General features: G+C 40.6%; 4 protein-coding genes and 1 long non-coding RNA gene across 9 annotated transcripts in view; 2 read left to right on the top strand and 3 right to left on the bottom strand.

Moving 5' to 3' along the window:
• LOC135352089 (uncharacterized) overlaps window positions 1–10853 on the top strand; it is a 32678-nt gene extending 21825 nt beyond the window's left edge. The window contains exons 1-8 of one of the 3 annotated variants that reach the window (XM_064551252.1): window positions 5403–5539; window positions 6245–6388; window positions 6447–6732; window positions 7611–7731; window positions 8164–8970; window positions 9070–9146; window positions 9371–9445; window positions 9655–10853. In XM_064551252.1, coding sequence (XP_064407322.1) covers window positions 6520–6732; window positions 7611–7731; window positions 8164–8970; window positions 9070–9146; window positions 9371–9445; window positions 9655–10587 — 2226 coding nt within the window. In that variant the 5' untranslated portion in view covers window positions 5403–5539; window positions 6245–6388; window positions 6447–6519 and the 3' untranslated portion in view covers window positions 10588–10853. Of the gene's footprint in view, window positions 1–5402; window positions 5540–6244; window positions 6389–6446; window positions 6733–7610; window positions 7732–8163; window positions 8971–9069; window positions 9147–9370; window positions 9446–9654 lie in introns of those variants that run through there. The other 2 variants (XM_064551253.1, XM_064551254.1) reach the window with 2 other exon arrangements.
• Window positions 1–25460, bottom strand: part of LOC135352059 (uncharacterized) — a gene marked incomplete in the record, with an annotated part of 851949 nt that overhangs the window by 553568 nt on the left and 272921 nt on the right.
• LOC135352146 (upstream stimulatory factor 1-like) lies at window positions 68–13945 on the bottom strand. 2 transcript variants are annotated; one of them, XM_064551347.1, is made up of 5 exons: window positions 5215–5407; window positions 3199–4712; window positions 2353–2408; window positions 1903–2006; window positions 1052–1600 (listed from the first exon to the last, which is right to left on the bottom strand). In XM_064551347.1, exons 3-5 carry the CDS (start codon window positions 2396–2398, stop codon window positions 1451–1453), a joined length of 300 nt encoding a protein of 99 aa, XP_064407417.1. In that variant the 5' UTR covers window positions 2399–2408; window positions 3199–4712; window positions 5215–5407; the 3' UTR covers window positions 1052–1450. The 2 variants fall into 2 exon arrangements, 1 of the variants encoding a protein (XP_064407417.1); XR_010399595.1 differs by lacking the exons at window positions 1052–1600; window positions 1903–2006; window positions 2353–2408; window positions 3199–4712; window positions 5215–5407 and adding exons at window positions 68–293; window positions 503–582; window positions 13908–13945.
• LOC135352182 (uncharacterized) lies at window positions 12990–15828 on the top strand. Of its 2 annotated transcripts, XR_010399654.1 has the most exons (3): window positions 12990–13234; window positions 13298–14914; window positions 15051–15828. It is a non-coding gene; the product is annotated as an uncharacterized LOC135352182 (long non-coding RNA). The 2 variants fall into 2 exon arrangements; XR_010399653.1 differs by having other exon boundaries at window positions 12990–14914.
• LOC135352122 (uncharacterized protein C01G6.5-like) lies at window positions 20072–23305 on the bottom strand. The gene is made up of 2 exons (XM_064551299.1): window positions 21756–23305; window positions 20072–21200 (listed from the first exon to the last, which is right to left on the bottom strand). Exons 1-2 carry the CDS (start codon window positions 21817–21819, stop codon window positions 20317–20319), a joined length of 948 nt encoding a protein of 315 aa, XP_064407369.1. The 5' UTR covers window positions 21820–23305; the 3' UTR covers window positions 20072–20316.

Below are 25460 nucleotides of genomic sequence, written 5' to 3'. Positions count from 1 at the left end.
CTCACCAGAAGCCATGCCTTAAATATTTGCACGGTATAGCTGGTAAGAGAATATTAAGTTGCAACAGAATTTTATCGCATATAATTATAGTTATTATGATGACATGAAGTGGTACATACATAATTACATTGCCAGAAAATAGTACAAAAACAGACAAAATAATATTTAACAGTCTCATAACAAGTTCAGGTCCTTGGTTGGGGTCTTGTCCTCGGGTAGGGTGGACGCTTTCTCCCAGAATACAAAGTCTATCTTCTCTTCTGAGTCGGACAGTGAGGGGTGGGGCTCGGGAACTGAGGGGTTAAAGAGTCACATGGTCATAGTCATACTGAGTGGAAGTTTGAGGGCTTAGGAATTTAGTAAGGGGTGAGGAAATCACATGATAACAGTAGCTATAACTATGATAAAGGGACACCACACACAACACATGTACTGGTATACAATATGTACGTACTTACATTATGAATACTAGAATAATCGTAAGAGTCAGTTAGAGTGATACCTTTTGTGAAGAATGAGAGCTGCTGAGCTTTGGCACTCTCCAGGAACTTGTCAAAGTCCTCCTCGTCCTGAGTCAGTGTTCTGTAGCCAGGATAAACAACACATGGACACATTCAAACTGGTAGTGTGATGAAGGGTCTGGTACACGTACTGTACAATGTCATGTACAAATATTGTGAGCTAGTGTTCTCAATTGACACACGTTTCCCTGTACACACCTAAACTGCATACATTGAAGCATACCTTGTACACAAGTGCATGTACATACAGACTAGTAAGCATGCTAGGTTCCCATTCTGTGTACTGTACATTCAATAGTACACAGTGGACTCATTGCACTGCATAACTACACATTATACACACGTACCTAGCTTGTTCTTGATGAAGGTTCTTCTCAATGCCAGTAATAGCTAATGCGAAAGCAGTCGATAAAATTTACCAGGCCAACTTTCCAGGAAGTGCGGCTTGAGATGGAGGCTAGGCTGCACATAATTATAATGGGCGTGGTTACATATAAATGGGCTTTGCTACAATATTTTTCTCAAAGAGCTCCACACAAATATCATGTATAAAAACTATGTATACATAATAATACTGACAATGTAGCTATAGTAAGTGAAGGAGAGATTACTAAAAAACACACGTTAAAACTAGAACAGTATAAACAGTCCACAATTATAATATACTGTACACTACTGTTGAGAGGATTGGTCCACCGTTTCCATAGACATTGAATCTTGCCCGGGGCTACCAGCACTTGAGTTGCTTGTGAGCACATTCTGAGCCAGAATCAGAGTGTTGAGCAGACTAGCAGCAGCCGCGGCAGAGAGACCACCACCACCACCCCCGCCATTGTTGTTGGCTTGTGACAGCATGGAGGATTTCGGTACAGGAGTGGATGGAGAAGTGGTCGTGCTCGCAATGGAGGATAGAGTTTGTACGAGTGAGCTTAAGAGTGGTGTGTTTGGATTAGAGGCTCCAGTCGGCAGCGATGATTGTAAGAGGGGAGAGAATTGTGACGAAGCTGACAAGTGCATAGGTTGTGCTTGCGAAGGTGCCAGACTGTCTTGTCCAGTACCGTTCCCTTGCTGTACACATACTGCAGTCAAGGAAACATGACGTGAGGGTGAGACATGAACGTGGAGATAACAAAAAAACATGCTTAGCTATTAAAAAATAGCATAAATTATTAATTTTATGTGCAACTAACTACATGTGTTATATACGATGGCCTCTGCTGGATTCTATGCTACTAGTAACTAACATAACACTGGGCTCTACACTAATGCATGCTTAGCAATAATATTAGGAAATTTAGGCTTAAAAAAAACCAAGTTAGTAGATATTTCGATGGCTTTCAATAGTACTTTAGTACACACATGAACAGACACACACACTCACCCCGACAATGGAACCAGTAGTTGCGTCTTTCTTCTGACAAGCAGGCGCTATCTGAGCCAGTACCTTGATGAGCTCATTGATCCTGTCCCGACGCCGACGCTCAACTGGGCGTGGGAAGAACAACAACAACTGGTAATTATCGTGTTTAGGGCATGTACAATGAAGCTGAGCCAATTGGCAAAATGAATGAACCTTGACCTCACACACACACACACGTACACCTACTGTACAGTATAAAAACCAAGGCATAATTAATAATTAAGATGGACAATAATGCGTTTACAGCATTAGATAGCCTCTACACAACAAGTTATTAGTTTTGAAAGTGGCAGATTTGATGTTAAAGCTTTGTAACTGTACTTTGTGGGAAATGCTTCTATTTGATTATGACCACGTACGTACATGTACATCTGTTGTACACTCTAACTTTCAGTATTGAATTTGCATCACCTTCATTGTGTGTAGCCTTCCTCTGAGCTTCCCTGTTGGTGGCCATATCCCCAGACCTGCAAACCAACCACTATAATAACAACACTCCTCACAGTTACCGTATTACTAGAATGTTTTACGAGCATTATGCGAATTTTTAAACAATAAAATTGCAAAACCTAATTTTGGGTAAATACACACGATCCTTGCCAGAACGCAATAGTTAGATCGCAAAGGGTTGCCGATTTGGCTGATTCGCAAAGGTTTTTCACCAACAGCAAAGTATTCTAGTAATACGGTATGCAGGGTTCTGCCTAGGAATTTTGAGAGGTGGTTAAAAATGATGGGACACAAATTTGCCCATGCAGGGGGTGTGTACGAGAAGGGGGACACAAATTTGAACAAGCATGTGTTGTAAGCCATGTAAGTATACATCAATAAAAAGTTCCCGTTCCGTTTCTAAAAACGCACGTATAAACGGTAGCGTTAAACTGGATGCACAACGCGACCAATTTCTCATTATAAATTAAAATGGTGACGTCATCATGAAAAATTGAAATTACTTACACAATCAGGGTTCTATCTAGTGGGGGGGGGGGGCAGGGGGGAAGCTTCCCCCCCAAACTACCCAACTTCCCCCCCAAACTATCCAATTTTCCCCCCAAACCTTCCACCTTATTTGCGTCTCTGGCCATCTAGAATAAAAAATTTTCCGAGGAAGGACCCCTGGACCCCCCTTTCAGCCTACGGCTCGTGCTTCCCCCCACAAAATATTTCTTCTAGATAGAACCCTGACAATGATACTGTATGATTTGTAGTACAATGAGCTAGCTAGCTAGTTATTATAAAGTACGCAGTCAGACATACTGGAGAAGAGACGATGGTCTTCAAAAACGGTCATTCCAGGTCACAAATAACTTGCATGGAGGGCAACTTAGTCTTGGGGCTGATGCGAGACCGAGAACAACTGGGGAAACGGTCCACTGTTGCAAAATAGCATCTATAAGCTAACTAAGAGGATTAAAGCGCTAGACAATCAGCTATACTGTAGTACACAAGCTAGCTAGCTAGCTACTGCTACACTGTACGCATAATCACAAGTTAACGAATCTGCTTACTCAGCAATTTTTCTGCACATGCGTGAAAACGGTAGCGTTTTGCATAATACAATGCGTTCATTATGCGGTTTTTTTTATGCGTTTAAACCGGAATTGTGCGTTTTACGCAAACGGAACGGAACGGGAACTTTTTATTGATGGGTACTGTAGCTGAAATAATTATATATGTACATTGTTGTACTTGCATCAGTACAGTATGGTGCTATACTAAGATTTCTTCATCACAGGCCGGGTCATAATCAGTACTTGGAAGTGTTAACTGCACCCAGTTGCTCACTCTCTAGCTTGTCTTTTCCTTAGCAGGTGGTCCAACTCCCTGTTTTAAGGCAGAGTATAGCTAAGCTAGCTAGCTGCAGTACTCCTCAAACTCAACAAAGCCATGCTGCAGCTTCAATTAATTCAATTAATTGTTCTGGTCATGCAGTAGAGTTCAATTAATAGTTAGCTCTATATAAGGCACATCAAGACAGTAAAACTGGTAAGCGAAGACTAGCAGCTAAACTGGACTAGCCAGTACTTGTAGAATGTAAAGCAGTGGTCGGAAAGGCTAAGTGGTGGTCGGAAAATATCTAGTGGTGGTCGCAGCTTACCTAAACGACCACTGTAGGCAGAACCCTGTGTATGTAACAAGAATGATGCTTTTCCTAACATACTGTCATACATGTTATGCAGAGGTAGGCAATCACATGAACTGTGTACTCACAACTGCATTTGAACGATGGGGTCGGCCGTGTGATAATCCATAGTTGATATCTTGCTCATCTTGGGTGCTATAGGTCGACCCATTGCATGCAGTATCTCAGCACTACTGGATGGTGGGATCATCACATACAGAGGACCTGAACACACACAACAACATAGTAAAAACTGACTATTTTTCAACACCACTTCCAAGAAACCTTATTTTATAATTATTTTATATCAAACATTAGCAATAATACTCATGGTTCTACATGTAATTAGTACGTACAAGCACTTGGATAACTTATCGAGGACTATAACTTTTGGATTTGGCCAAAAAGCAATCGTCACACTGAAGCAATCGTCACACTGATAAATTTGGTCTTCTTTATTCACCATTAATTTTTGGCCAGACTCTGAACCAGAAGAGGTGCTCCTAGTGATGAGGAACTGAGATGAGGTGGTGGTCTGTCCACCTTGCTGCATCCGGATGAGGGCGTGGCCTATAGCGTTGAGGGTGGAGCCATCCTCAGAGGTCATGTCAGAGGGCAAACCATCATCGCTAGTAAGCGTGTGGACCTCCTGTGTGAGTGGGCGGGAACAACAAGCGTGTGTGTGTGAGTGTGTGTGTGTGTGTGTGTGTGTGTGTGTTCGTTATTTGGGAGGTAGTTACCATCATGCAAATTCTAACGAAATAATACGAAAGCGAAACGTCCAAAGTTAGGGTCCACATTATAACCAACTACACATATACACAAGTACCGTACTTGTTCAATTTAAGGCGACCCTCCAAATATGCGACACTCTTGATCTTAGGTTATATTCTGACCTCTAAAAGTAGCGACTGCAGCGTTCACAATTATTTTTTTATGTCGCGTCGCGTCCTAAATAGAGGTCAAACCACGGCCTCGATTCCAGGCCGCTAGAAACAATATAATTTAAGCGGCCTATAATCGAGGATAGTAGAGTAACCTCCAATTAGATGCGACCCTCTAAATATGTGAAACCAGGAATTTTTCCCAACCTCCAAAAGAAATGACCTCTCGCTTTGTAATTATTTAAAATTGTCGAATAAGTACATTACCTTGTTCTTGATGAAGGTTCCTCAGTAGTCCCTGTCCATGGACTCATGTCTTCAGCCTCCACCAATACAGACATATAGTTTGACCACTTGCTCAGAGCTTCAAAACTGGCTGCACAATTTCTTTTTCTCTCTACATGTAGCTAGCTAGCTCTGGGAAGTGGAAGACCAGCCACGTGGTTTAGCAATGTTATCGCACGTGACAGCTATTGTTTTTCTGCAGAGAAAGAGGGAGGGTCTCGTTGTAGCTGAGCTAGCTGTTGTCCTGTATTTCTGTATTGTGCCTGGTATCAAGCTGTGAAGATACTGTAGCTCTGGATTATTATCAGTAAGTGCAGACAGCACTGTTTTATTTTCTGCATATAGATCTACGGTACATGGTTTTGATGATGCACACACCAAATGTTTACCAGCTGTTGTTCTACTTCAAATCTCTATCATGCTGTGTGAATTATAAATATACTGATTAATGTATCCTCTGGATTAAAATCTGTAAGTCAGACAATTTTACTTTACATGATTATTTCAATATAATTATAAATCTTGTAGATGGATCTTAATAAATAATAACACAACACATACAGTCGTGCAGTTAGTGAGAGGGGGTACACACACACACACACACACTTGCTTTGCCTCTAGACAGTTAGGCCAAGCCAACTTGTTTCATGGACATTAATAATTTATGGACCAGGCAGGCCTGTAAAAATCATGCAGGGCCTCGTTAAATTAAGGGAGAGTGGGAGTTTTTAGACTCTTAGGTAAATTGTTAGGCTTCCCAAACGCACTGGTAAGTATGGTAACATGGTTAACAAATAAGCCTTATAAGGGTATGGAATGGGTTTTAGATTACCACAAAAAGAGACCCGTTGCATTTGTGAAGCATGTAATTAGGCTACGTCAGTAGCATCACGTAACTATCGAGGCAGGCACCTTTTTTTATCTCTAATTCCTTCTTCTTTGTTCTTCCGGTTCCTTATATGAATTACTTCAACGAATTTGCTTCAAAGTTCATTTCTCTGAATAATTGCAGACTATAAGTTGGTCAATGGATATCTAACTTCTGATCAGTCTCTGCGAGTGAGAGTAAAATCGCGTACTCGCAAGATAATTGGAATCTCATTAAAAATACACGAGTAATTTCAAACTTAATCTATACTCGTCTTTAATACTTAAGGTAAACAAAATATGTCGCCTTAAACTGATAACACTATTTCTTTTTTTACCGAATCTAGCCTAATCTGTCCTTTTTGTTGTGATCGTGTTTTTCCTCTCCCTTCAATCCCTCAACGAGAAGAGCAACCAAGAATGGATCTCACCCAGTTTCTAGATTATACCCCACTGTTTGTGATATTCATAGTCACAGCACTAGCTGTAATTATCCTACGGGCGTGCCTGGCAATACGGGGTAAGCAAGAACAGCCCCCTCTAATTTCTTTCGATGATCAGTCAAAAATGTCTGGAGGTGGTACCAAGGCGAGGTTTGGCAAAAAGATAAACGAAGGAAAGGCCGAAAAACAGGTGACCATACATTGTTTGATCCTCTTTTGTTCTTAAGACTAGTTTCTCTCTCGAGCCATAATTATTGCATATTAATATGCCCAAGCATTATGCATGGGCTCTAGAAAAACCAGTATTCTATAATGAGATCATAGGAGCCTCTCATCTTATGCTATGCTTACTCAGAATATATCAACACAGAGGAGGTCCGACAGGCATGCATGGTGCAGCTCAAGCAATTAGTCTCTGATTACACTCAGTAATAACACACCGCGTATATAGGCGGATAATTAGTGTCCAATCAAAGGCTGAGCCGCATCGCGCCCACTGTCGTACCTCCTCTGCTATCAACACGTTACTTAGCTTTGCTTTGCTAATTATATTAACCATAATTATGCCTTAATTGAGCCGTAGGAATACAGTAAAGCTGACTGTGTGTGTGTGTGTGTGTGTGTGTGTATTCCAGCTGTAACTATACTCAACTGTGCAATGCAACAGCTTCTATATAGCCGTTCTCTTAGATTTTGATTCGTGGATTTGCAGCTTCTTTCTCGAGTTATGAAGGCCTCTCAGAATATTTCGTCTGTTCGCACTATTCAAGTTATTATCGGTAATAGCGTTGCACCAAAAGCGTTAGAGCTAAAGAGTCAGAAAAGATCTGTAATTCCACTCCAAATGAGACGGCCGGTATAGTTTCCTGTCAGAGGTTGCATGGAGTTAAAATGAAAGCACCCGCAGTGCTGGTGTCTCAGTGGAACACATGAACCAACTAGATATAGCTCAGAGGAGGTCGGACACCACTTGACCAACATTCATTGTATCAGTGTTTATCTACAGTGTATTGTGAATAATTCAATAGCATTCCATTTATACACCACGTGACAGTTTCTCCCCCTCAGGGTGATACCAGTACCAGGGCAACCCCCACAACACAAGAGGCGAAACCTTACTCGAAACCAGAGATCACCACCACTGTCAGGAAACGAAATGTTGTCGTCAAGGCTGCCCAGGAATCTAAAGGTAAGAGTTGCAAAATTTACCCTTTTTGGGAAGCAAGCGCCGCCCCGAAAAACTTTGACCGGAAGCCACACATTAACATGTGGAAGCACAGGTGAGCAACTCTGCATGATAATAATCAGAATAAAAAGGCGATATAAAACCAAAACTACTTCTAGAACACTAGATATACGAATGACTAAAATAAGGTTATGCATCAGAAATTATAAATAATCAGTATTATCATCAGTGGCGTAGGCAGAGGGGGGCTGACAGGGGCCTCCCCTTTTGTGCTCCATCAACTCCATTAGCAAAGCAAAACATAGGAAGACTGAGGCATTATATAGGACAGCGCAGCTTGCAACGCACAGGAATGCATATCTAATACATGATGTTTAGCTAGTTAGCTGATAATATAGTATTCACAAACACATGCACACAATGTTCTATATACAGTTGACCAAAATCACCAGAAGATCAACGACAATTTGACTGTTTTCCTAGAGGCGCCACTCGGTAAAGGTGCATTTGGAGTAGTCTTCAAAGGCAGCTACAGGGAAGGGATTTGTGCAGTCAAACTTCTAATTTATGAGGTTGTAGAAATGCAGACAGGTTTCCCAACCGGAAAAAAAGAAGAAGCCAGCAAAGCATTTGATCGTGAGTGTGATTTTCTCAAGTCGTTCCAGCACCCAAACGTTGTACAATATTTGTCGACTGCCAAGCACCCCAAATCAGGTGGTACAATCCTCGTTGTTGAGCTGATGGATTGCAATCTGAGATCCTATTACTCTGGCCTTGATAAAGAGTTCCTCACTAGCGAATGTGAAATAAGCCTCTCCAAAGACATGGCTTGTGGTCTGGCCTACATTCACAGCAAGCAGATTATCCACCGTGACCTCTGTGGCGATAACGTTTTGCTGAAGCTTACACGACCAGTGCCTGTTGCAAAGATTTCTGACTTTGGCATGTCACGGCTATACGATCCCTCCAAGCTTAGCCACACCCTCACAGCCATTGGTCACCGTATGGGGTATCTACCTCTCGAGGCTATTCGATTGGACAAGGATATTTACGATAATAGCTTGGATGTGTTCTCTCTTGGGGCGATTATGATGCAGATTGTTTGCAAGCTGAAGACGATCAAATCTGTGGAAGATCGATCATTCCATGTTGCCCAGATACCTCACACACACAGGTTGAGGAAGCTTATCGACAGTTGTTTGCAAGAAGACATGAGGAGGAGACCATCTGCCAGGGACGTCTGTGAGTCAATGATAAGTATATTATGTGTTTTACGTTTCAGCTAACTGTAACCCTAACGAAAAAATCATATCCGTCTATTAATGTTGGTATCGATTTTAGATACTTACCTAACAACAAGCTCGGACCCAGTGGAGGCAACAAAGAAGGAGTCAAAGGACACTGAACAAGTCAAGATGGTGCGTACATGTAGTGTGAATGAGATTCCCACAGCAACAATAGTATTGTACCTTAACATGCATGGATGCTGTCTCATGTGTTAAGCCGTAACTACACATCCGTTTGAGTGTGCCTATAATTATGTACTTCCTTTAGCGGTTCTCGTTCTGTTGTAGAATTTCCACTAATGATATTCACGTCTGTGTTTTAATTCAAAGATTTCCACCAACGTTCCCCTGTACAGCCACACAGGGAACAGACTGAGCACAAATATGCTGAGCTGGTCAGGAGAGACGCCATCATTCAACAGCAGAGACAGGTGAGACAAAATGCACCATTATAATTATTATTGCAGAGCTATAGTAGAAGCTTTGATCTCTTATAATCGTACTGTACATTCTATTAGACTGGTGGGCTTGGCCTCTTAAGCTAATTAGAGAAAGTGATTTAGTGTGCATGCAATTAATGCTACAAGTAACACTTGCTTGTTAGTAGACACTATCCTAATTACACTCATTCATTATTCAGGGTCCCCCTCCCAGAGAGTTGAGACCTCCACTCACTCTGGAATGGAGAAAAGGAAAAGACATGCCAATCAAGATGGGCTACTCGGTACAGAGTGTTGTTATCGGTGACACGGTGTATGTTGGTGGAGGTGATGCAGGCGATGATCGTAATAGCTGTACAGTGATGAAGCTCGAGCAAGATCAATGGACCGAACTACCAGAGTACATTGCCTACTGGTTCGCTATGACATCACTCGCTAATCGACTAGTGCTGGTGGGAGGAGGAATTGATCCAAAAAACAAGAAACGCACCGATGAGCTTGCAGTGTTTGAGTCAGGGGAATGGATTCACCCGTACCCACCTATGAACATTGCTCGTTCTTCCTCAACAGCTGTCTCCTTCAACAACCACATCATTGTAGCTGGTGGGCGTGATGATGAAGGACATGCCCTCTCCTCTGTGGAGGTGTTGGATGTGGCATCAAGAAGATGGTACATTGCTCAGTCACTACCTAACCCACGATCAGAACTGAAATCAACTCTCATAGGAAACACCCTCTACCTAATGGGAGGGTACGATCACAATGGGAGTGCAACCACAACAGTGCATCACGTCGACCTCGATGAACTAATTGCAAAAGCCCCTTCCCACCAGGACACATCCACTCTCTGGCAGACCTTACAGGAAGTACCACTCGTGTGGTCAGCTCCTCTCAGTATTGGGAAGTCACTATTAGCCGTTGGTGGAGCGGACGACAGAGCCAACCTAAGTTCATTGATCCACCTCTACCAGCCTGACACCAGGAGGTGGGTGAAAGTGGGAGACCTGCCTACTGCACGATATTGCTGCACATGCTCAGTACTTCCTAGTGGAGAGGTCATTGTAGCCGGAGTACAGACAAATTCACATACTAATGTTATTACTCAAACCGTGGATTTCTTCTCTATAAAATAATGATTAGTTAGTGTTTCTCTTTGTAGTGTTAATGATCTTGATATTTTTTATCTGTGAGAAAGCTTTTCTATTTGTTAAGTTGCAACAGAATTTCATCGTAGTTAATATGAAGTGGCATGTAGACATGCAGACAAAACGGTTTACAAACTGTTGATTTCTTCTCTATAAGTGCTAATTAGTTAATTATTTTGTTAATTGCTTCTCTTTATATTTGTGCGATGAGTTTATAACGATATTGATATTCTTTTATCATGTTGAGAAATTAAGTTGCAACAGAATTTTATCGCATATATTATTATGATGACATGAAGTGGTACATACATAATTACATTGGCAGAAAATAGTACAAAAACAGACAAAATAATATTTAACAGTCTTATAACAAGTTCAGGTTCATAACAAGTTCAGGTCCTTAGTTGAGGTCTTGTAAGCAGTGTACAATAGTATGTATGATCTGGCTAAGCAAGTAACGTGAGTAATAAAATAAAACTAGACTATAGGCTGAAACTTTTGAGAAAAGAGTTTTAGTAGAATCATAGACACGTACTTTATTGCACTATATAATTATAATACTTCCAGTGAAACAGTAAAACAGTAGCTGTACTCTATAATTTTTAGATCCCACTTGAGTGTATTTAGCAGGGAACTATGAGCTATAGTACCGGTACTACAGATTGCTCTGGGCTACAAACTACAATATTGTACATTGTATTGTGATTTACAAGAAGATACACATGTAATAACATAAAAATTATTGTAGCTAGCTAGATGCTTTGTCTAGTAATATAATAACAGAACTAGAATGAAAGAGAGAAGCTCTAGTTTCTTTTTTTGGCTTTGTTCGAAAGCAGTAGGAGACGCTCGTTTTTTGGGCATTGTGCTGTGCTTTTTTGCTGCAAGGCTGCATGGGGGAGGAGCTGGATGTATGGAAGTGCTGGGATTCCAGCTTTGGCTTCTTCCTAAAGTTCCTTTCGCTTTGTTTAAGAGTAGTATAGGAGCCGCTTGTTTGCTGCAAATTATAGCTTATAGGTGTCTTCCTTTCGCTTTGTGAGAGCCGCTCGTTTCTTGGGAAGTGTGCTGGGCTTGTTTGCAGCTGGATGTTTCCTTTTTGTGGGTGGAGCTATATATAGGACTATAATTTTGTCCATCAAACTGAGATGGAGGAACAGGGTTGACTTGAATAGAGACCACAGATTTAGTAGAGACACAGAGATGCCAACTCTTCAGATATTAGTTTTCAAAAAAATAATGATGCAGTTGCTAGGAAGGCTGTTTATATAGGTTGACTGTTGCTAAGCTAGTGCATTTCTAGTAGCCAATAGGTTTTGGGATCTAAATCAGTTAGAACATGTGCATTCGGTATCTATGGTTATAGTGTCCCTCATCCCTCGGGCTAAAGTTTTGGGACACTATAACACATAGATACCTCATGCCCATGTTCTAACTATAACATAAAACCCCTATAGAGTGACAAGATTAAGTAGGCAAAAGGGACACCACACACAACACATGTACTGGTACGGAATATGTAGTCTCGCGAGTAGACGTGGGAGGGAGGGAACGTCTGGTAACTATTGCAGCAATTCCGTGGACCACTGCCAGAATGTTTGCAGTGCCAATCAGATTTGTCCACGTCATAGTGGGCGGGTAACACCCCGTATATTTTCCTATTATAGCATAAAATGAACGTGAAAAGAAGGATTATTACTCTAGCAAAGGCTAATTTTAGTGTTGAACTATACCTGGTTGCGAGGGAACTTGGTTACAAGGAGCTCAGACCAAGCAAGAGCTAGCTAGCTGCATATGAAAATATTTGTCTACATGTGAATTTGTTAACAACTTGTGTCGCAGTATCGGGTATAATTCTACGAGTATATCGTTATGCAGAATTACTTGCTAATAATATTATATGCAAACCAATAGCATAATGATATTGGTTGGGGTTCAAGAGCATTGTTCATCTGAATGGGCATCCCCGCCTAGGGGATTAACCCCTCAGCCTTTCGGGGGTTATATTTTAGCCAGATCTTATTTTCTTTAAAATGGTATTTTACCACAGTAACCTATTACTCAATCTGGTGCCCATGCACATGATATGCTCTTGTCACAGTGCCGGACAGGGTGCAAACTGACCGACACTGGAGATACAAAAAGAACTAAAAGAACTAAGCATAATTATAAGTACAAGGGGTGGGAATGAGGAGGGGAATGAACTAAAAGAACTAAGCATAATTATAAGTACAAGGGGTGGGAATGAGGAGGGGAATGAATGATGGACGTCTGATATGCTCACAAAGTGACTGCTAATAGTTCTGAGACTGCCACGAGGCTTCAACTTTAGTGCACATGCGTTGAGATGAGTGACGTCATTGCGGCCTCCATTTAATATGCTATTAAATTCCATGTTACCGTATATGCTCGATCAGAGGCCGCTCTTGTATAAAGGCCGCACTCAAATAGTAGCCTCCCTTGCTAGCAAAATGAAACATTTAGTAGCCGCTCTCAAATAGTAGCCTCAGTGAACTAGCATTTCTGCACGTGGGCCAAAAAATTATTACTAGCAGCTAGCTACATGTACGTAGCTACAAGTAGCAGCTTGTTAGTGCTTCACAAAGACTTTCTCATGGCAGAGTTCAAGTTTATGCAGGTGAAAACAACTTTAGATGACAAACTAAATTATCTGGAGCTAATAAACGCCGCTCTTGAACAGTGGCCTCTCTTGAATTGTAGCCTCCTCTTCCAGCAAAATGAAACATTTAGTAGCCGCGGCTCCTGATCAAGCATATACGGTAATTAACAAATATCTTGCACGTGACTACATTCCTCAGTGCTATGGAATTGCTGCAATAGTTACCAGACGTTCCCTCTAGGAGTCTGCTTGCAAGACTACGGAATATGTACGTACTTACATTATGAATACTAGAATGATCGTAAGAGTCAGTTAAAAGTGATACCTTTTGTGGAGAGTGAGAGCTGCTGAGCTTTGGCACTCTCCAGGAACTTATTAAAGTCCTCCTCGTCCTGAGTCAGTGTTCTGTAGCCAGGATAAACAACACATGGACACATTCAAACTGGTAGTGTGATGAAGGGTCTGGTACACGTACTGTACAATGTCATGTACAAATATTGTGAGCTAGTGTTCTCAATTGACACACGTTTCCCTGTACACACCTAAACTGCATACATTGAAGCATACCTTGTATACAAGTGCATGTACATACAGACTAGTGAGCATACTAGGTTCCCATTCTTTGTACTGTACATTCAATAGTACACAGTGGACTCATTGCACTGCATAACTACACATTATACACACGTACCTTGTTCTTGATGAAGGTTCTTCTCAATGCCAGCTATAATGGTTAGCGCATGCGCAAGCAGTCGATTACCATAGATATGGCACGATTGTTAAATGACAAGCTTTTGACTACCATTGGTAGCCAGTAATGTTGTAGTCAACAAAGACAGCCGATTTTCAGTGAATGAGGAAAGAACTGAGTAGACTCTAGTTGTGGTCACATGTAAAAAAAAGTATATATCTAGGATGGGCAGTCACGTATATATGTATATGCTGAGTGTCTATGTATTGTATATAGCCAACTGAGTAGTTTGAGCATTTAAGACTTATTTGGGTAGTAGCCAGGTAGTTCAGTTGGTATAGTCGAGTAGCTATATAGTTGGGTAGTGGAGTAGCTATAGGTAGTTGGGTAGTCAAGTAGTCGAGTAGTTAGGTATAGTGAAGTAGTGCAGTAGCTAGGTAGTTGCATGGGTAGTAAAGTAGTTGGGTAGTCAAGTAGTTGGGTAGTCAAGTAGTCGGGTTAGTCAAGTAGTTGGGTAGTTGGGTAGTCAAGTAGTTGGGTAGTGAAGTAGTCAAGTAGTTGGGTAGTGAAGTAGTCGGATAGTTGGGTAGTGAAGTAGTTGGGTATATATAGTGAAGTAGTGAAGTAGTTGGGTAGTGCAGTAGCTAGGTAGTTGGGTAGTGAAGTAGTTGGATAGTGCAGTAGCTAGGTAGTTGGGTAGTGAAGTAGTTGGGTAGTGAAGTAGTGAAGTAGTGAGTGAGGTAGTGAAGTAGTCGAGTAGTGAAGTAATTGTACGGGAGCTCTGTGCTGCATTTAGTGACAAACAGATCTCAATCACTGTGCAAGACTTTCAGAAGAGAATTGCCAACTTCCCTTTGAACACTGTCAATCCCCAATGGTTCCTAAACAAAACAACTGACAGGACCACGATGCCATCTAGCTAGCATCCATGCATGCTAAGCAAAAGAAGTGCTCGCAGATCTACCAGTCCACCTTTGACGAGTCTTTTCTCGAAAAGTTGGAAGCAGGTATATGTAATTATAATAATTATAACATTCATCAATATTCATGCTAAAATTATAATTTATCAGGGCATACCTTTAATAGATAGTATATGCAGCATGCACATAATTATAATCATACAATTTTGTGTCCTTTTTATAGCTATACATGGAGAAGAGGTGTGTTCAGCTATAGAGGAAGTTGACAAGGACTCCAGTGGCCTTTGGGGCGGGGAGAGTCAGACTCCTCCAAAGGAAACCAGTGTGGAAAGAGAGACCCCTCCATCATCAGACACTCCTCATGTTGTAGAGACCCCTCCATCAAACAGCAGTACAACTCCTCCTTTGGTAGAGACCCCTCCATCATCAGACACTCCTCACGTGGTAGAGATCCCTCCATCAAACAGCAGTACAACTCCTCCTGTGGTAGCTGTAGAGACCCCTCCATCAGACAGTGGTACGAACAGAGATCCAGCGAGCAGTGGTGAAGCCGTGACAAAACAACTAAAGCGTGCTCTTACACTTTGCACTGAAGACAATATACTCCTGTGTTGAAGCGCAGCAAACGGATGAAGGGGAGACACAGTACCACCCCTGTGGTGAAACGCAGACGCATGAACAAAAAGATCAACAAAAAGATCGACACAAACATTTGTCAGCAGTGCCAGCAGGCAGGAGACGAGGAGAATTGGGTGGGATGTGATTACTGTCCACGTTGGTTCCACATTAATTGCGTGAGGATTGACCAACATGCATGACATCCGTGAACAGTGGAAATGCTCAATATGTTAAACAGATTGTTCTAAGTTTCTGGGCTATCACTTACGTTTTGTGTTCACCTAGTAGATATATATCTAGATCTATACTCATTTATTTACTCATTTATTTACTCAATAACAGCTCAATGTTCACTTTGTAGTAAATGTCATGGTGTTTAGTTATTATGCTTCGGTGCGCATGCGCAAGTGAGGTATACGGTAGTGTGTCTGTGTGTCTGTGTGTGTGTAGACTGTTTCAGCTACTCAAGGATCAATGAAGTGCAAGTAAGAGTTTCTATAGGCTGCTAGTCATGTTTTCTTGGCTTGGTATTTGTGGATTTGCAAAATAAAGCTTCGTTCTCGAGTTATGCCTAGTTTTGCTTACCATTGCTGCCTTTTCAGAAGAGTCCGTAGCAAAACTTGTTCACCGAGTGTTGCTACTCTACTTAGTGATATAATGCATGATTTGAGAGCACATGAATTGTGTGTGTTCTGTGGTAAGGGATGACGTAAGTAAAATAACTTATACCCTGAGCTGAGCTGTGGCCGGGCCATGCCTTGCCTCGAGACCAGGCCTGTTGATCTTTACGTATATACCTCCATAGATAGTATCTATGATACCTCTCAGCTTTTGGAGTGATAGTTATTGCGCGTGTACAGTGTAATCTCGCGGACCCTTGGAGACCCTGGTATATTATAACCTCTGGCTTGCGAGACTATGTACAGTGTATGTTATAATTTTGGCGGGTAATTATTTTTCAAGGGTAGACTCTATAATGAACAGGCACTTTTTGCGGTTGATATTTTCGCGGGTTGGTGCAATTTATGAAATGCACATTGACAAAACATAATTATTAGCACTCGAAGATTATACCCGCCATATATACATGTACCATATAGGTAGATATGCATGTGTGTGTGTGTGTGTGTGTCCACAAAGTTCCTTACATCAAGGTAAATTCTCACAAATGGCAGACTGTGAGTTGAGTGCATGCGGTTATATGGGTTGCATGTATATGTGCATTCTTTACGTAGAGATAAATTTCTCACACATGCAGCGTCTGTTGTGTATACATGCATGTATATACATGTCCTAAAAGTTCCTTACATGAGTATAAATTCCTTACAATGTGTGCCAATCACACATACATGCATGCATGCATGTGGGTGTGCATGTGTACATAATTATGTATATATTTATATATATATATATGTCCCTGACAGTTCCTTACATAAGGATAAATTGCTTACAAATATAATTATAGTTGTAATTTCGTTGTATATGCATGCATGCATGTGTATGTCCTGAAAGTTCCTTACCATAAGGAGAAATTCCTTACAAGTATTGTGTATCACATGTGCATGTATGTATGCATGGGTGTGCATCACATGTGTATGCCTGAAAGTTCCTTACATAAGGAGAAATTCCTTACAAATAAATTATGGTGTCCAATTTTATTGTGTATCACATGTGGGTGTGCATCACATGTGTGTATGCCTGAGAGTTCCTTATACATAAGGAGAAATTCCTTACAAATAAAGTGTCCAATTTTATTGTGTATCACATGTGCATGGGTGTGCATCACATGTGTGTATGCCTGAACGTTCCTTACATAAGGAGAAATTCCTTACAAATAAATTATGGTGTCCAATTTTATTGTGTATCACATGTGGGTGTGCATCACATGTGTGCATGTATGCCTGAGAGTTCCTTATACATAAGGAGAAATTCCTTACAAATAAATTATAGTGCCCAATTTATTGTATATCACATGTGGGTGCATGTGCATCACATGTGTGTATGCCTGAAAGTTCCTTACATAAGGAGAAATTCCTTACAATTAAATGATGGTGTCCAATTTTATTGTGTATCACATGTGGGTGTGCATCACATGTGTGTATGCCTGAAAGTTCCTTACATAAGGAGAAATTCCTTACAAATAAATTATGGTGTCCAATTTTATTGTGTATATCACATGTGGGTGTGCATCACATGTGTGTATGCCTGAAAGTTCCTTACATAAGGAGAAATTCCTTACAAATAAATTATGGTGTCCAATTTTATTGTGTATCACATGTGGGTGTGCATCACATGTGCATGTGTATGCCTGAAAGTTCCTTACATAAGGAGAAATTCCTTACAAATAAAATATTAGTGTCCGCATTGTGTATAATTATCTGACTAGAAAAACATTTGCAATGTGAAAAATTGCTAGGATTGGCCAGGGGAACCACAAAAAAGCGTGGGAACAAGAAATCAGACGAGAGCATAACTCCAATCCGTTACAACGTCAATCATGCACATGTATACTGGTAGTTTTCCCATGTTTTCCCAGCCAATATGCCACGCAATTTTTACTGGTGGAGTGATGACCAATCCCTATATATATTTATTATAAGAATGTGGGGCACATTATCATGATGATTTGTGATGAATTGATGTTCCTAATACATGCAGTGTTGAGCACAGGTACACACAGTCCATCCATGCGTAGTAACATGCACGGACCGTACTGGTGACTGCATGGAATGATGTGGTGGATGGAAGCTGATAGGTGGATCTGGAACACAGTCTATTATTTAATATACTATGTATTGTACATGTTCATGACGTTGTAACGGATTGGAGTTATGCTCTCGTCTGATTTCTTGTTCCCACGCTTTTTTGTGGTTCCCCTGGCCAATCCTAGCAATTTTTCACATTGCAAATGTTTTTCTAGTCGGATTCCCTTTCTTTTTCAGTACAGTTTACGTATCATGACATGCATAAGTGGAACGTCAAGAGGCAGTACAAGAAGAGAAGACAGGACTAATCAGATATCTTCTCGAATATCTCTGGACTAATAATTATAGTATAATGAGTAATAATTTATTGCTTGATAATTATGTTGAATTTGCGAATCAGTATTAAATGACAGCCATTTTAAGAGCATGATATCTAGCCAGTGCATATAGCATGCCTGTCAGAGAAAGGGAGCTAGAGCTGAACAGTGTGAAGAAAAGGAACACCTCAGGCTCTGGAAAAGCACTGCTGCACTGATTTTAGGCACACGGTTTTTTAGCCACGCCTATCTATTATTATTGGCCACAACGTAATTGCTGAGTCATTAAAGATGGCGGAATTGTCTAGGTAAGAGAAATAGAGACTGAGAGGTCATCTGCCTCGTGGAAGCAATCGCAAATCTGAAGAAGCGCTTTGTAATCCAGGTTGTAGTCGTTTGGAAACCCTGTACAGAATGTCCTGGAGATGGCTGTACTTGGAGTAAATGCTGGGCAAGAAACTTACTTACTTACTTACTCACTTACTTACTTACTTACTTACTTAGTCAGTCAGACAAAGAGCGGTGAAACGTAGAAATAGTGCAATTTTTAAAATGAAAATATTCATTCATTAAAATGTTTATGGATTATGAAATGAGAGATACAAAGAGAGAAAAGGCTAAATAAACTATCTGTTCAGCCAGTTTCTTGATGTGGCCTTTCCCTGCAGAGATAGAACAGTTTGAACATGAGTCAAAATAATTGAAATATTGCTAAACACGGGCAAACCCACTGCCAATCCTATGTAAAACCTACTGGTTTTACTAATACATGCATGCATGCATGTGCATGGGTGTGCATGCATCACATGTGTGTATATGTTCTGAAAGTTCCTTACATAAAGATAAATTCCTTACAATTATGGTGGGCCGTTTGTTTCAAAATTCAAATGTTATATTTTCATTCAGATTACAATACATTCATTCAAGATGCATATATACAGTATTCATTCAAGACCTGCAATTGTCATTCAAGATTTTAATGCATTCAAGTCGACAATAATTATTCAAGATATGCATGCATGCATGCATATACAGTCAGATGTCCTTTGCTTAATGCTCAAAACTCGGAGGTCAGCAACGAACCCCTGACCTCTTGTTAATTTTCGTCAATCAATGTCATGTTTCTGGTTTGGGAATCACCTTACCACTACTGAGGGAGGGAGTTGATTATTGTGAACCCCATTTCCTGTTAATTACAACTACACCACCATGCAATAAAACCACAAAGTGTGGCTATTAGTAAAGTCATCTGAAATTATGCATGTTTATGCATCCATCAAAATCTTGAATCTTGAATGAATAATCTTGAATGCTCTTCAATGAAAATTGCACATCTTGAATGAATGTATTGTGATCTGAATGAAAATGTAACATTTAAATTTTGAAACAAACGGCCCACCATATACAATGGTTTAATTGGATGCAGGAGCGCAAAGAAATATTATACAGTTGTTCAACTGACTGACATGCATGCACTAAGAAGAGAATTTTACTGGTATACTTATACGTTATGTGCATGCATGTGTATATATATGCATGCATGTATAAATTATACTAACCCTAACCCTCACCCTATATACATGTTATTTATTGATACACGACAATAAAATTATATTTTATTAGCACTACATGTATATAATAATACACTGACTTTGCTATATTCATTACGATCAATCGATAATCGCATGAATAAAGAATATATAATTATGATGTGATTAAATGATTTACTGCCAGAAAAAAGAGTTGAAATCAACATAATGCATGCACATGCGCATGCTGAAACGCAAAACAGATTAATATATATAATTATATATAGTCAGTCGTATTTCGAATTATTAAGTTTCATTAGTCAATGCTTGAAAAAACATTTCCATTTCCTTTTGAGTACGTACCCTTTTATACATTTCTTATGAAACCACCTTGGACAAAAGTCACACCCCACCCACTTGGCTTCTTGACCATCTATAAATGGTTCTTTACATACATGGCACCTCGACTCGTCAATCTTAGTGCGTTTTCTTTTTGACTTGGGCTGGTGATCATCCTCCAAGGCTGTAATTGTTAAACACCCTTGAAGTTTGTTTGCAGCTTGTACCAAGGGATCTGTAGGTGGTCGTACACGCTTCCTTCTTGCTGACCGTTTTGCTCTGGTTTGCTTCACAATGAGTTTGGACTGGGTGTCAGAATCTAGAGTATCCTCTACCCGGAGAGGATTTGTTTGATCAACAATGAGTTTGGTGGACTGGGCGTCAGAATCTAGAGGACTCGTTTGCTTAACAACAATGAGTTTGGACTGGGCATCAGAATCTAGAGTATCCTTTACCCGGAGAGGACTCGTTTGCTCAACAATGAGTTTGGACTGGGCGTCAGAATCTAGAGTATCCTTTACCCGGAGAGGACTCGTTTGCTCAACAATGAGTTTGGACTGGGCGTCAGAATCTAGAGTATCCTTTACCCGGAGAGGACTCGTTTGCTCAACAATGAGTTTGGACTGGGCGTCAGAATCTAGAGTATCCTTTACCCGGAGAGGACTCGTTTGCTCAACAATGAGTTTGGACTGGACGTCAGAATCTAGAGTATCTTCTACCCGGAGAGAACTTGCTTGCTCATCATTAATGGTGAATGAGTTGCCTGCTTCTGGTCGGCGAGGCGTATGATGGTGTACGTCCTGTTTGCGAATAATATGTGCAGGAGTGTCGGGTGGAGTAAGGACGACAGAGTCCAACTCTTGTTCTGTATATGGAGACACATTTTTTTGATTACATATAATGCTTATACATGAGTCATTTTAAAATTAAAAAAGACGCACATGCATGCATAAACATTCACCCCTTGCGTTAAGCTTCATCGCACAGCGGCAAAACAACTTTTACCGTAATTACATATAATTATAATCTTGAATCTATATACAGCATATGCAACGACAGTGTTTTTGTCGCCTTCTACAACTTTCAAGTAAGTAGTAACTCATTAGCAGTTCAAGCAGTCCATGAAAGTGTATAATAATAGCTCGCTCACACGCTGCACACATGCAAAGTGTGTATTGTTATACTTAAGTCACCACTGATTGTCATTTTATTATCTATATTTGTACAATACATATCTCGTGCACGTCAGGTGACAGTGTCAGCCACATGTTATAATTATAAAAAGTGCATGAAGTGAATACAAATCTAAATAGCAAGCCGGTACGTAGACAGCTATACTGGAGATCTATTTAGGCCATTACACAGGGTAATAATAATGCTAATGCATATAGATCTGCATCATGCATGTATTATAATTTACCTTCTACTTTGGCCTCCACGATGTCAAAAAATTCCTGGGGTACATCTGAATGGGGAGCGATCATGCAGGAATGGCCTACACCATTCTCTCGTGTGATTTTTGTTCCTTCATTCTTCTCGGCCAGAAAATACTGGGTGCCAGTTGTCTTCACATTCGCACGTCTCCTAAGCTTTTTCCTAATCCCACTTTCCTCTTCGTGCGGTATTTCCTTAAGGTCTAAGCCTTTCAAGAATTGCTTGAGTAGTACGGCAACTCCAATTTGCTTTCTTCGTTCGTCACCAATAAAATAAGAGCATTTGGGGTTGATCACTCTCAGAATCTATCAAATGTGTTTTTTCAATATGATAAATATAAGTTATAGTTAAACAATGGCCTCGAGTGGTATATTTGATTTACACGCGAGAGTAATCTGATAAACCACGAGGCGCAGCCGAGTTGGTTTATCTGATTACTCGAGCGTGTAAAGCAAATACCGTATAGCGCGAAATTTTCGAGGCACTTATATTTCGTGGATTGGCCTCTAAAAGCCATTTCGTTGCACAATGTTCGCGGAATGACTGCTTACCGGAAGCCACGCCTTTAGATCTTGCACGTTATAGCAGGTAAAGAACGATTTTCGTGGACTTAATTTTCGTGTAGGATTGCTAACCCACGAAATCCACGAAAATTAAGCCCCTCGAAAATTTCGCGCTATACGGTATACCACGAGAGGCCATAGTTTAACTGGCTTGTACTATGTTTAGAACTGTACTACTATGTTTAGCTACTTCCTGTCATGCTTCTTCAATGAATATGCTTATAACTACTGTTTGACGTCACTGTTGCTATAGCTATGCAATGAATTTGCTATCTTTTTAAAAAGCGATGGCTGATTCAAGCAAGCGTCTATGATTCAAGCAAGCAATTGTGAAGGCTGTGTTTCTGCATCTTTATAGAAGGCACTTCAAGAAAGTACACTGGTGCTACTTGTCTACAAAGAGTGCAAATGTACCCGAAAATATCATTCCACAAGCCTACTGTACTGGCCCAGTGCAGTGCAGTCTCTTTAGTCTGAGAAACACTTGGCAGTCTGGACCCATGCTCCTGGTCCCATGCAGCAATGTAATAAGCAGGTTGTGACAACCAATGTTGAAAGTTGAAAAAAAGCAACACAAACAAACCAGTATCGTTCGGTTCACGGAGTTCTTCCAAATTTGCCTCCTTTTTGGAACTATTCATCGCTCGAACTTGGCTCTTTTTATGTTGACTAAAATCATTAGTAGTCTGTTTTGTATTGGAGTCTCTCTATATAGCTCTAATATTGCTAATATTGATTGAATTGAGTAGTGTGTCATTGTTTTAATTGAAACAGTGTGTCAATTTTGTTGCAAAGGTGGGATACTGTATTCAGTTCTAGCTGTACATGTAGTTTGACCACAAGCCATGGTATATGGCTGTTATACACTAGGGTATAACAGCCATATACCATGGCTGTGGTCAGACAGGTTGTATAAGTAGTATAAACTACAACTGAAGCCTTTGATCTTTGGTGCAACCATAGTACAATAATAATTATACGTATACTGCGGCATAAAAGTTCACGGTCATGAATTGACGTCATGCATGCATGATTATAATACCTCAGAAATGGATGAAGCTCTGGCATATGCCACCAAGTCATTTCCAAGGTTACTGGTGACTGAACTCTGAAATTTCTTTATTCCCGGCACAAGTATATCGTCAAACCAAGAAATCAGACTATCTCCATCAACTATGTCACTCATCCCGGATATCTGCACATACATGAATGCATGTGTAAAGTGTATATATCATGCTGCATGCATGTATATAATTATATAGCAAAAAGTAGAAGTGCATGATTTTGCAGCATATGCATATACAGGCAATCATGATTATGGGCTGATTCCAAAAATAAAACAAACCTCCAGAGCAGAAGCCAGAAGAAGACTGTATTCAATCACTGCTCTGGAGTCAAGGTTGGGTAACATCTCCTTAATGTGTGCTTGAATATTCTTGAGCTTTGTGGGCTGCATACAAGCCACATTGTACCCAATCCTCACAACGGCTGGTCCGGCTACTGGTGCCAATGAGAAAATCTCATTTATTGCCTCTGTCGACTGGAGATTGTACTCAAGGTGATGAGGAAACATTACAATTCTTCCTCTGCATACCACCCTATATAGAGTGTGGGGGAGCACGGGTGTAGCAACTTAAGGCAATAATTATTATAGGAAGGCTCTGCATAGCAAGGCGCGCTGACTACATAATTATAACCATGCAATAGTTAGCTTTTATTAAATGCCGATTAGCAACTACGTACGTAAACTGTATAATACTATAGGTTTATAAGATTATATACCTCTTGTCCATTGAAGCTAGAGCATCCAAAATGTGCACATTGGCTGTTACTAGAGGAGACACACGACAAGAGCCACTTGACAGTGCATTACCAGTTGTATTACCACCGAAGACTGTCAGCAGGATCTTCATAACTTGCTCTGCCGTGTCAGGGTCGTCAAAACACCACGGCATACCACCATGAAGCAACTTCCGTAAGAGAGCATCACTGATGGAAGAGAAACGAGCATGTCTGACTCCTAGTGCAGCTAGACAGAGCTCCACACTCTTGGTTTTACCACGGTTTACTTCTCCCACAACCATTGTGACACCAAAACTCCCGTAAGTTGCTTGTAGCTTCTCATAAAACAACGAGGAAGCCACAGAGCCTATAAAAAAGGTAATGGATGACATGCAGTCACATGCGTGCAGTTATAGGATGGACATTAATATTAACTAACCTAACACAAAGACAGCAAATTAGAAATTGCTCTGAGTCAGCTCACGCAGGCCACCTAACAGTACATCCAATGGCCTATCAGGAGTAGGGATGGTAGGGAGTGTCTTGTAAAACTGTACCCCGCTTGGAACTACTCCTTCTTTCTTGATTACACTCTCGACCCATACGTAAGTGCATTCTCGAAGTGGTATGATCTCACCGTCCTCTTTCACATGGACATAAGGACTGAGAACAATAATCTCACTATCAGGCTGCCTTCCTAGTGCAACAATTGCTTTTCTGATTCTTCGAGAATAGTCAGGGTCACTAAAATTATATTTCATTAGATATAATGTACATGGATAAATCTCACTTTTCGAAGTCCACAAGCTTGTTCCAGAAGATGTCAGTGAGCTGACTGCTTTTAAGCTTAGACATTAACAATTTCTCGGGAACAGCACTGCCCAACTCTTTTAATTAGTAATGTTAAAGCCTTTTTGGTGGGTTTTATGCCAGGGAAGAAAACAAACCCTATAAAACAGTAAAACACAATTCATAGTAATTTAATAGTCACCATGCATGCAATCACTAACCCCTTGTCGTCTGTTCCAGAGGCCTTCACCTCCACAATGAAGCCACTGTAATCTGTGTTGTCATCACTTTCAAAAGGTGACGAAACTCTGCAAACGAACTTGAAAGTAAAGTTTGTTAGGGGAGTAAATATGTCGCCTGCTTTCAGGTAGCCAATGGCATTGTTTTGCTCTGTGAATTCTGCACAAAAACAGTCTATAATTGTATACATAATTATATGGTTTTACCAAGGAAATTACATGTAATTGTCACATGCAATTCCTGCTAATATACATGTTTTGGAAAAATATTTTCACAAAATAGATCTAATATCTCGGCAAAAGGCTGTCTGTTCAGAG

The sequence above is a fragment of the Halichondria panicea genome, chromosome 1, assembly GCF_963675165.1.
Source record: "Halichondria panicea chromosome 1, odHalPani1.1, whole genome shotgun sequence".
In the NCBI taxonomy this organism is placed as follows: domain Eukaryota; kingdom Metazoa; phylum Porifera; class Demospongiae; order Suberitida; family Halichondriidae; genus Halichondria; species Halichondria panicea.
This window is presented reverse-complemented; position numbering and strand designations above follow the sequence as displayed.